The 12,695-nt window shown below is 40.2% G+C and overlaps 1 protein-coding gene across 2 annotated transcripts in view; it reads left to right on the top strand.

Annotated features, from left to right (window-relative positions):
- The first annotated feature begins 4,530 nt into the window (after nt 1–4,530).
- The window catches only part of tshz3.S (teashirt zinc finger homeobox 3 S homeolog), a 69,720-nt gene continuing 61,555 nt past the window's right edge, over nt 4,531–12,695 (top strand). Inside the window, exons 1-2 of one of the 2 annotated variants that reach the window (XM_018260601.2) lie at nt 4,531–5,908; nt 8,955–9,159. In XM_018260601.2, the coding sequence (XP_018116090.1) occupies nt 9,120–9,159 (40 nt within the window). In that variant the 5' untranslated portion in view covers nt 4,531–5,908; nt 8,955–9,119. Of the gene's footprint in view, nt 5,909–8,516; nt 9,160–12,695 lie in introns of those variants that run through there. The other variant, XM_018260600.2, reaches the window with a different exon arrangement.

A 12,695-nucleotide genomic window follows, 5' to 3' on the forward strand; every position in this document is an offset into this window, starting at 1 on the left:
TTGTATAATGTTAATGTAAAGGTATTTATTAAATAGGTAAGTAAGCAGTAAGGAATAATGCCTCCTAGTGTCCCATCACCTTCTTTAAATGAAAGCACCGACTGAATTATTGATTGCAATATATTATGTACAAGCTGAGTCTTCCTTGGGTTTTTGAACCGATATGAAACAGATGATGTTGTTTGTTGGTCAGACAGGTGCCTTCTAGGAGCTATCAAGCATCATGCTGGATTTATTATAGGGGAACAGGCAATAAAACGCGGTTGATCGTAACTGAGGCATTTAAATATTTTATTGGATGCAACAAATATGATTAATCCTTAATAGAAAAAAACGTGTCTTAGGCACATAAGTCAGAGAGGGGAAACTTCACCCCCAATTAAATGAGCCAGGTAAAAAATGTATCTCCATTTTGCATCTTGCCTATTCTATTTACACTGCCTTTGTCACATTGTTTAAAGATTCTTCTGCACAAAATGTATTATCTATCAATAATAATAATGCAGTACCTGTCAAATTTAGAGGTGGTGGGAGCGGCGAGTAGAAAAGAATATCTCAGGCTAAATATAGGTGCTGTAATACCAGAATATTATTGCTATGTTTGTCGAGTTAATTCCAAACAGGTAGGTATAGCAAGGTCTATAACAGTAAAATGCACCTTATAACAATCGCTAACTGATCTGGATCTGTACCCAAAAACACAATTAAATAACATTTTATTTCTAAGCCACTTTCCTTATTACATTTATTGAAAATGTCTTTGGTTTGATAGTTGTGTATAATTGTAACTGATGTTGAAAACCTTATTTTATCTGTCCCCTTCTGTTCTTTGCTTCTGAAACAATGTGACAGAATACAGTTTTCTTCCAGGTCAGTTAACCACTGGCTACTGCTATTCTGTTTCTAGAAGTCAGAGCCAGTAGCCCACAACGTAGTCACAACGTGTGCTATACCACACCCACCAAAAAACTATAATTAATATATACTGGAAAAGACTTGGTTTTTCGTTCATTGAGCAAAACTAGTTTTTGGGTGGAGGATCCCTTCAAAGACCCCTTGCTAAGTAGTTGTTCCCCCCCCCCCCCATCCTCAAAAGACAATGAAGGCTTCTGATACCTACAAAGCTGATAAATGGGGCTGACCAGAGATGAAGCTAATGTATATAATGTTGGGATTTCAGTCTAGAGGCCCACATTGATTTCTGTGTGGATTTCAATGAACTACAATTCCCATCAGCTCCTAAGGCGATAATGAGATTTGTAATTCACAGGGTCTACAGTTCTGCAGGTTCAGTACCATAGCTATAAACAATGGATGTGGAACTTTTTGATTTTGTCTAAATATCCCATTGCTTGATGACATGAATTCACCTTAAACTCCTCTAATTGTTCTTGAGCAGCTCACTAGAAATATAGCTTATTATACAATGCATATCAGGGGAAAAAAATGCTGTAAAAACAATTATTATAGGGCAAGATCAGTTTCATTCTTAAACTACCAGATCTCCAACCTGTGATCACTACCAAGATTTTGGGGATTTGCACTGTAACTTTTTAAAGACTTATGGGTTCGCATGGATAATTGTATTAAATGATTCAGCTACATTGTCCTCCAGATAAATTAGAATTGTCATATATTGCACTGACTTTTTTACGGGTCTCACACACACACAAATAATTTATACTTATAATTTTGCTCATTTTTATTGCAGGTACAATATTTATTTATGCAGGCAGATTTCATACAACTGAGCTACTTGTATCCGATTGCTTTAGTATCTCAGCTGCAGTCTAGAAAAGTAACAGGCTGCTGATTTCAAATTGTACAAGGTTCATAATATGTCAAAAGTAGAGGATTTACAGACCGTACATCTGGTTCGTTACAGAAAAAAAAAATCCGAGTGAAATAAGAAAAACAAACTTTGCTGCTGTAGAAATCCAGTTACCAAAACAATTTACATTTAAGCACGACTTAGCCAGGACTTAAAGCTTTTGTTTAATAGGATTTTAAGAGGTTTGAAGATAGACACTCTCCAAAAAAAAACAAAACACTTTTAACAAATTTCTGTTATGGCGACTTAATATTTGTAAAGGGGAAATGTAATTGATTTAAATCTATATATTCTGGAAAGTAAAAATATGAGCTAGGAGACGCTTTGAGGACAAGTTTCATATTTTATCGTTCAAAAAATAAAATATCTTGAATTCCCAGAGCCAAACACTGTAATACAAAATGTAGAAGTTAGCATTACATAAACTTTTTCATATGGTGCAATTTTATTCTATTCAAGAGGGCATGCACAATATGAACAAATATAATTTGTATTGATCTATGAACCTTATGCAGAAATTAAAAAGCCTTGACTTACACCCCCAGAATCATTCATTTCCGTCCTGAATACCGCTACCTGCAATAGTAAATCGACAAAGATCCCTCTTAGCTAAAAAGTAAACGTGAACTGTAGATTTTTCGAATATTGCCTATATGGTTTTAATACTATCATTTGAGTGTGTGTGAACTTTGATATAAAATTAACAAATAAAATGTAAAAATCATATTCTGGTATTTATTTTCCAGAAAAGGTATAATGCCAAATAAAAACAGGAAATAAAAGACATAAAGGGGAAGCACCCAAAAGTGTATTTATTAGAATTAGAATTAGTGGCTGCATGTGACTGAATACAACACATCTGATATTTTATGCCCTGAAATAATATTAGAACTCTGTTCAGTACTTTGCTGAGCACAAAAGCATAGGTTTTATTAGTAAGGTTTAATGTATTTAATAGTCTTGCCAGGTTGTAAGATTCATAGACCTCCTGCTACAGTATCAAGCTACTAAGTGCAATTAACTGGCATTTAATTCCTACAAAATAACCTGAGACCCCTCTAATATTGGCACTCTTATGTGCTGTATTTTCAATGTGTGATCTCAAATTAATTAGACCGTTTATTTATTATTTATGGAGGCCACACATAAATAGATTGCTTATTTCTATTGTTTACTTACAGAACGCACGCACAGCTACATAATACAGATCAATACAGGGCACTGCCCCAAGTACTACATTGGATTTCACTTCCCCTTTACAATCAGAAGTTTCTGTTCTCGTGGATGGGCACAGTTAAAGCCATGTTACAGAAGTTGTGAAAATAATAAGGATTATTATTATAAAAACGAAAGGTTCAACAATACACTCTAAATACTTCATCCATGGTTATAAAACCCTGAAAGCTGAACCTGAAAGTTTTGCAGGCCCACGTTAAACATGGCTGGGCAACCATAAAGCTTTGCAGGTAGTCTGACAAGAAGTAGTGTAAATTAAGGCTATATAGGGATGACTCTAGGCTTGACTTGAATGTGGCTGCTGAATATGGACTGAACATTGATTGTTTTTTCTCTTGTATTGCTCTAGTTAGTACAACTATATGAAATGGAAGGTCATGTTTTCCTCATTCCTGGTGTAAAGCTCCCAACTCATCCTCTAGAATAGATTTCGCTATTAAACTAGCTCATTCTCATTCAAGTACAAAGCCTCAATATATATATACCCTGCCTAAAGTTCCGTTAACTCCTAATTATAATAAAAACAGCAATATTTTAGGTTTATGTGCACTGGTGAATAATATTTACACGACACATGTATTCCAAATGCCAAAATAATTGTTTCAAAAAAGTTGAATGGTGAGAAGATTTTAATCTTTCCAGGAACCATAAGCTATGGGTAAATTCAGGATGCTGCATGATATTTCCCATTTATGTAGGTACAGGATAATTCGTAGGTACTTTAAAGCCTGAAACAGTCGGATATAACACCATAACTGCAATGCATAGACACTGATGCAGAATTTTGATTTTGAGCAACCCACGTAATTTAAACTATTTGTTAAAAATGCATGCAAAAATACAATTTAATAAGGATATATCTTTTACACACTTAAGCTATTTATTTGTTTGTAGATAGATAGATAGATAGATAGATAGATAGATAGATAGATAGATAGATAGATAGATAGATAGATATAGACTTTTTATATCTTCAGGGTGGCAAAGTAAAGATCAGAAAATAACTGTAAGGCGCTCGATTGTAAAGAACTGTACAGTAATTCCTAACTGATTTTAGTAATAATTGCATTTTGGATGCTTCAGCTTCATGTTTCCCATTTTGAAAAAAACTCGATTCCTTAGTTTTTGTGATACTTGATGTAGCCTATCCTACAATAAAAAACAAGAACTAAAAAGTCGTGTCACAACACACATACAGAGAAGATAAACAGCTATACAAAGATCTGTTAGATAAGCCTGTCCTGCTTTTGTGATGACTTATAGAAAATAAATCCTTTAAAGGGGAAAAAGAGTGAAAGAGCAGCATGATAGTGCTACCCAGCATGGAGGGCAGAGGCAAGTAGATCCCCCTGGCAGAGCAGTGTGCCTGTGCAGGGTCCCCTCATTGAATGGCAGCCTGTGTGCGTATGTGATGCGTTTTGGTCGCAGAGTGCAGCAGTGTGACACTGATGGATGAGCCAATGGTTAGACGGACAGATGTTAGGGCGGATCTAGCGGCATGCAATGCCATAGCAGCACATAGAGGAAGAGGGAGACAGAGAAGGAGGGAGGCAGAGAGGCTGACAAATCTAATCGTGTGGCAGCCTGACAGACACACACTGGATTGGAAGAACATTCCCCCCTTACAGATCTCACCCCGTGGCTCCCTGAAACCCCCACAAACAGCAGCCGGGGGAGAGCGATCCACCAGCGATCTCGGATTGCGCCAAGACTTTCCAAAACTCACCGTTCGCCTCCTGTCAGTGCTATTTTTGGTGCTTTGTTTGAACTTCAGCATTTCAAAGGACTCGATGAAAACCCCCGATTCTAGAGATCAAGCAACACAGATCAACAACTTCAAAGTCACCGGTATAAATCCCCTCGCAAGTCGCTGCCTTCCAGGATCCTCTTGTTGCGCTTGTTACTGGATGTGAAGAAGCAACATCTGCAGCTAACGAGGTATTTGGAATTATCCCAAGTCCTGAAGGATGGGGGGGCGGTAGGAATTTTTTGATCTTGAAACAGATCATTCACATATACACACACTATCCTTTTTTCTGCTTCCCTGTGAACTAAAAAAGAAAGGGAGCAATAAAAAGGCTACTGGGATCTGTACAGAAGGGCACCTGGGACCTCAAAGAAAGCCTCTGATTTGCTGTAGCTGTCATGAAATATCTAATAGCCACACAAAGAAAAAAAGGAGAAAAAGTGCAATTGGCAGCCCAGAAGGTGTTTGGCAAAACAGTCAGCAGCGATCCATGTTGAGAAAGCAGTGAAACACTTCTACTAGGCTCCATCCCTCCTTCTGGTGTTCCAGGATTGCAGCCAGGAATGCGCAATCGAACCCAAAGCGCATCGATTTCCTAATAGCTGTGCCAGTGGTTTTTATTTGCAGTGAACTTGCACTAAAGTGATCGCTTCTCTCTCTCTGTGATATGAAAAGCTGAAGGGATCTGGGGCGTCATATGATCCCGGACATAAAAGAGATCAGCTCTGAAAAAAACAGGGCGTTGCAGGATCTGGTGTTTGAAGAGAAGTGAGCAGCAGCAACAGCAAAAAAACAGCTGCTTGAGTTTGGACGAAAAAAATGGTTCGGTGTAAATATATTTCTACAAAAGTCAAGAGCAAGAGGCAAGCTGAGAATAAATAAGTTTCCTGGTGTCAGGCACATCTTGATGCACAGCAGGGAGGGAGGCAAAGGGATAGACTTGAAAGTCCCAGTCCCTTCCCCTAAACCAAGTGGGGATTTCTGCTGGAGACAAGAAGGTGTGCTCTCTCAATCATGCTCTGATCTGTATGTTGTGCATGGGGCAAAAAAAAAAGAACAACTGGCAGCCTTGCACCACAACTATAGTACATTTTGTAAGTACAACTTTATTTCTATTTCTAAATTGATTGAGATCATACTATGGGGGTGGGCAGACCACTTTGATGGTTGCATATGAAATGCCAAAGATTCACAGTACCTACAGACAGGGATAATGCTTGCATGGACAATACGGTGCTGCTGATTATTGCTTGTTTATTTTTGTGGCATTTTGTGGAGGTTTTAGTGCAGGCCCATGGGTGAAGTTGGATGTTTGGATGTAGTGTGCTGTAGGGGGCAGGTAGGAGACTTGGCAAGGAGCACTACTTTGGGCAGTGCATTAGCATCAGTGTGTGGTGTAGGATGGGTGGCCCCAGAGGCAGTTTGTAAGGAAAGAGGCGAGGCGTGTCTCTGTAAGTGTGGCCCATAGTGGGACTCCCAGCCATATAGGCTGATGCGCCCCCAAAGAAGATACTCCAATTTAGTAGGAGGGTTTCACATTAGGGTACTACTTGGCCTGGTACAATGCACAGTGGCCTCCACACGCACACACAAACCCACTCACTATATTTTTAAGTATGAATGAATTCTTGGCCTCACACCTTCTACTACATAGCTACTCTATGAGAACAGGGAGCATTTGGCTTTCAGTGAACTGTCACTGGTGCTGCAGGGATCACTGTTATAGCAGTGGCATTATAAAGCCTGCTTTTGCGCCTACAACAGGAGTGCCCATACTTTATTAATGCAAGGTCTACTTTTAGTGATGATGTCCCATTATGATCTACATCCATAAAAGCATTGTTAGCATTCTGTTCCATGGAAAATATTACTTAAATATTATATTGATTCATGAGAGAATCTATATTGCTATCTTTTAACAAACACCTATGTCTTATGTAACCTTAACATAAATATATGAATGAACAGCATAAAATAGGAGGGTGATTTAGACAAGCTGTTTGTTGGCTGCCTTGAGATCTACCGATCACCAGCTAAAGGTCTGATGGTAGATCCCAATCTACTTTTTGGGCACCCCTGGCCTATACTATGTGCTGCATGGATTACAAGTGTATGACTATGTATGAGTATTTCTGCTGCTATCATTAGTGCTACAGGGATGGCTAGTGTAACAATAGCTGTGGGTGCAGTGTACACTACTTCATTTGCTGCCTCACACTTAGTAGAACCACTTTGTGAGGGGAAGACAGGTGTGTGGAAACAACTGTTCATACCAACATGGCACAAAGAAAGTTGGCAAAAAAAGAAAGTTGTTCTGAAGCTGGCACTCAGGCAGGTGCCCAGAGACAGTTGAAATAATGTAGGCGCAGGGCTTAGTAGTGTACCCCCGATGGGCAGGTTATATCAAGGGGTTACCTTCACAGTAACTGTGAGTCACCCAGCACAATTGAAATGATCTTGCCAAACACATACCCATAAACGTCCTGCCTTCAGCAGGAAATGCCAGGCTGTTAAAGCGACAGTGTCAGAAATGTTGCTTAGGTCAGCAGTACAGTTAAAAGCGACAGCTGCAGTTACACGCAAGTCTTGTTCCATCTCTCTCTCTGTCACAGACACACACACACACTGTACATGGAAAGTGGGTACAAAAGATGTGCTAAATAATGTCCTTGTCATTAATAAAATAGTTACAGACGGTGTGCATGTACATACAGTTAGTGGAATGTCATTTCACACTCAGGTCAGCCCCTCCTGGCTGGGCATTATCACAACATGTCACCAGATAAAGGGGTGATTCACCTTTAAGTTAACTTTTAATATGTTATCGAATGGCCAATGCTAACCAACTTTTCAATTGGTCTTCATTATTTGTTTTGTATGGTTTTTGAATGTTTTTCCTTTCCCTCCTGACTCTTTCCAGTTTTCAAATGGGGGTCACTGACCCCATCTAAAAACAAATGCTCTGTAAGGCTGCACATTTCTTGTTATTGCTATTTTTTATCACTCCTCTTTCTATTCAGCTCCTCTCCTATTCATATTCCAGTCTCTTATTCAAATCACTGCATGGTTGCTAGGGTAGTTTGGACCCTAGCAACCAGATAGCTGAAATAGGAGAACTGAGGAAAAAAAAGCTAAATATCTCAAAAACCACAAATAATAAAAAATGAAAACCAAGTGCAAATGGTCTCAGAATATCACTCTCTACATCATAGGAAACGTTAACTCAAAGGTGAACAACCCCTGTAAGATACATTTTAAAGGGGCAGGCCCTGGTCAGGGGCAGCTCTATAGTAACTATCTGAGCTCCTACTGTAACTTCTTTGAGGAGCAAAAAGAAACAGTTAAACAGCCTTTGATTTGCTATATCAGCACTGTTGTCTCTGTTGCTGATGACACATACACAAAAAAAGCCAAGGCGCATCCTACCCGCGGCCCTTCAGTTTGTCCTAGAACTCCAATTCCCAGCATCCTCAGAGAGGGAGCTCCTCAACAACTGGAGGGCCGCAGATTGGAGAGTTGTCTGGTGACAGGCACATAATAGCTTTTTCTAGCTCTCTCCAGCAGACAGGCCATGACCCATTGACGAGCCGATGGCGTGTGTGTGCATGTTCAAAGCCCAGGTAACAAGGCGTTAAAAGTCCACATGTCTTGTATTGGGGGTTTATGTGCTTTGAAACAGGGTTAACGCGGTCCCTTGATCTCCCTTTGCCCGTGTTACCAGCAGCCACAGGGTTAAAGCGAGGGCATTTCCTTCTCCGGCTCTTGTCACTAAAGAGTTAAAGGGCCAGTCCGTGCGAGTGCTGCCTGTGCCCCTGTGTGTGCAGACTAGTTGGAGTGACGCGATCATCTCGCTCTCATTAGGCGTCTCTGCCTGTTGCAGCTCAGCCTGAGAGTGGGAGCCGCGGATTGAGAGTCGCATGCCTGCCGGGAGCCCTATTATTCTCCTACTGATTTGTTTGCGAGCCCCCCAATGCCTTGATCGTCTCCAACCTCCTCCTCTGCTCACACCCCTCTCCACCTCGGTGATTTCTCATCCCTCCCATCTAATCTGCAAATTGGGGAAGCCATGCTAGCGATCTATGTGTGTATATCTTCTCATGTGTCTGTTTTGTTGTTTTCTTGCCAACTTGCCACCTACAGCCCGCTCCTCGCCCGGCCGACCATTCTGGGGTCGTCGCATGATCTCTCCTAGAAGTGGATCAGCTCAGAGGATCTGCGGGGCCAGGAGAACTCTTGCAGCCCCCTCCCCAAAAAAAAGCAGAGCCCGAGCCTCGCACAGTCGCCAGCAGGAGCAGCAGTAGCAGAATGCCGAGGAGGAAGCAGCAAGCGCCTAGAAAGGCATCAGGTACTGTATACAGCTCTCCCAAATGTATTTCTGTCATCTAGTGTTGCCTGCAATTATATTTACACTATTTATTCAGCATTTGCCTTCTGTTCTACCCACCCTGGGGGGTGGTTAACCCATTCGTTGTCACTGAAGGGTCCATTGCTGGAGCACTGGGCTTTAAGGATAAGGATGTAGGTCTGCTGGATTGGGTCTGTGTGTATATAAAACAGCAGAATTCTGTTTGTCTATGTGGATTTCTCTTGTGAGCACAAAGGAGTGTGTTGCTTGATCTGTCCTACATTTAGGACTAAAACCTTTGTCTCAAGTTTTTCAACTTCCGCCAGCTCTTTGAATGCCTGTTTGCCTGCTGGGAGCTCTGATAAAAAGAATCGCAGCAGGTTGATCCATTTTTTGGCCTTGTGGTATAGCTGGGCTTACTGATGGACTTTCCTAATTAGGCCTTTCAGCACAGGAAGGGTTTTTCTGGCTTCATAAGCTTTTGCCTTTATTGATATCTGGGGTTATGGATAGGGTTGCCACATTTCTGGAAAAAAAATACCGGCCTTCCTATATATTTATCTTTTTTTCCCTACTAATTACATGGGGATCAACCATTATTTTTACCGGCCAGGCCGGTAAAATACCGGCCAGGTGGCAACCCAAGTTATGGAGCAAGGAAAGTTTCCAGCTGAAAGGGTTACTTTGCTAAGCATTAGTGTGTGTCCCTGGTGGGTCTGTGCAGCCCCTTTTTCCTTTTTCCTTTTGTTTCACTTTTTTATTGCTCAGTTTGATTCATTTTGTGAATCACCCTCTGGAAAGGAAGCAGTTCAGTGGGGGTCAGGGATTGTTTGTTCATAGGAGGTGGCTGGGTCAGGATGCTTCTAAGGTTATTGGGGTAATAAGGGGCCAGGGAAAGTTCACCCAAGGATCCTGGAGAGATGACTAGAGTAGGCAACAGGAACTTCATATGGGACTGTCGCTTTTACTGGCATTTCTATTGAATTTTTATATTATTATTTTCATATCGGAACTACAGAGACACAGAAAAAAAGATAAAATAGGGCCTGTGTCTTGTCATCTGCCTCTCCAGCTTTCATCCAGCCTTTACATATTTTTCTCTTTGCTCTGTCTCCTTTTTTGGTACTTGTGTACCTATATATATATATATTTCCAAGGGTGACTGTTAATACATAGCTCTCTTGTTCCAAATGTCAAGTCTTATTAGGATTTAGCAATCTTTTCAGAGACTGGAGGGGGGGGGGGGGGTGAGAGGAAGGAGGGTGGAGGAGGTAGTAGGGGAGGAGTAAGAGCAGTCAAAACATTATTTTGCAATAATGTTCAGTTAGAACATGTGCAATGGGAAAGGATTTCATTTTGTGGACCATTGCCATCCCTCATTTGACAACTGATTGATTGCCTGTCACCTCTCTGTCTTTGATCTATTCATTCCCAATAAACATCAATAAATCATTTGCCATGGTAACACCGGGCTCCATGACGTCACGTGTGCCCTGTCAACTTCCTGCCAGAGCAGGTTTAGTTACTGTGCTTGCCAACAATATCCATGTGGGTGCAGATGACCTTACACATGTGTGGCCTTTGTACTGGCAGGATTGCCTAGAATAACTAGCCCAGTATATTACTGTAAATCTAGATCAACTACTCTTTCCTCACCGCTATTAGTGGGTATGTTTGTATCATTACAGCACACATGGGGTCTCTGTAGTGATATTAGACACATTGCATTACATTTTTATATTCTTTTAACCCTCTGGATCAGTGTTTTAATGAAATATATATAGTATTTATATATACACATACTGCACATTTTTAAAGTATAGATTGAAGAGTTAAAATATAGTGTATTATCATAGACTGAAGGCACTAAGAATGTCTTAAATCTCACTATATAAAATACATTTATATCTTTTTTTAGTATATTAATTACATTTTTCTAGAAGATGTTAATGTTTATTTTTTTACTTTAAGTAACAAACAATCCCTAGTGATTTTCTTGCCTGCCTCTGCCTACTCTTTCTGCACTTTAAAAGTCTAGGGCCTTTAGATCTCAAACACACAAACACTTACATCCACACACACACCTCACTTGTGTAAATGCACTCACTGACACACACTATTTTCTAGGCGACATTAGGAGCACTGATACAAAGGGGAGTTTAGGTAATTTAGAAGTTGTCAATTAAATATTTTGCATCCTGTATGTATCTGAAACATATCATGCGGGATTTGTTAATATAGTTATGATTTCTGATGGGCTGTGAACTCGTCCTTTTAAAGTGCACAGATCAATGTGTGCGGCCCACCGGCTGCTTCTGCAATACAAGTACTTCTCTGGTCTTTTTAAGGCTTCTGGGGGATGGAAGTCGGACATACCTGTAGATGTTTCAAATCTGACTACTAAAAATGGCATCGATGTTAATGTGATAGGCTGAAAGAAAAGCATCAGCAGTAGATTCGGATATGTTGTATCAAACTGCTCTTGCCTTTAAGAAACAGTTACGCTGGACTTTGCTCAAATATGTCTTACGTTGCTGAGCAGGCATTTTTTTGAGACTCTGCTGATGACTGTGCATCATCATAACTGGTTTTATTTAAACTCTCTTTTCTACCTGCCATTGCTAAATGAGCTTTCTATGAGGTATATTGGAATGCTGTGCTGTTTATTAAACAGGAAGGTCTGTAAAAACATATCTCTCACGGTTAAGAAAATGCAGGTTAGTTAAAAAGCTTTCATAAGAAAGGCAAACTTGACTGCAGGACTAATAAGAGATGGAAGACTGGTTTTGCTCTATCAAAATGACCCGTCACAACGACTTTGTTTCATATTTGATTTAATTGTCTCCCTCCTGACAGGCACATTCATCAATAGCTTAATGGTCAATCACAGGTTGGCAGTGAGTGCTTTCAGTGTTTCCCATAGACTGGCTCTTGCATTACTTTATCAAAATGCCTCTGCTTAATGGATATGGCTGGAACGATTTGAATGTCTGAATTGCTACTTATTTAAACAGAGAACGGAACAAAAGTACAAAAAAGTAAATACATAACACACACTGTTGATTGGGGCATTATGGGAAATGAAAAGGATGTGTGGGTTATGTCTCCAAGTAACTCCTTTGACCCCCCCCTTCATTTTGGCCCTTTTTTTGCAGCTGCAAGTTGTAATATTCATGGCTGCTTTTGTGTCATACTGAGAGTGATGACAAATTGATGGCTTTGTACTCGTTATAGAAAAAAAAAAAGGTCTGATTGGTAACTCAGGAAATCCATTCCCCAGCAACCATGAGAATACTTGAGAATATTTTTTCCCAAACTGAAAGGTCCGCTCAGCCGTAAAAAAAAAGAAAAGTTGTTTTGCCAGCTTCATTAGTGTTCACCTAATTAGCTGTAAACCTGATGGATTCCTGACAGCTTTAATGATTGGAGATGACAAGCTCCACGCAGTGTCATCCAAGAGAATTAGGTTTGCAGCTAGTTTGATGTAATCAAGTTGATATTACAAAGTCCTGCTTGCCTTTAGTTGTGCATTAACT

This window comes from Xenopus laevis, chromosome 4S (genome assembly GCF_017654675.1).
Source record: "Xenopus laevis strain J_2021 chromosome 4S, Xenopus_laevis_v10.1, whole genome shotgun sequence".
Classification (NCBI taxonomy): Eukaryota; Metazoa; Chordata; class Amphibia; order Anura; family Pipidae; genus Xenopus; species Xenopus laevis.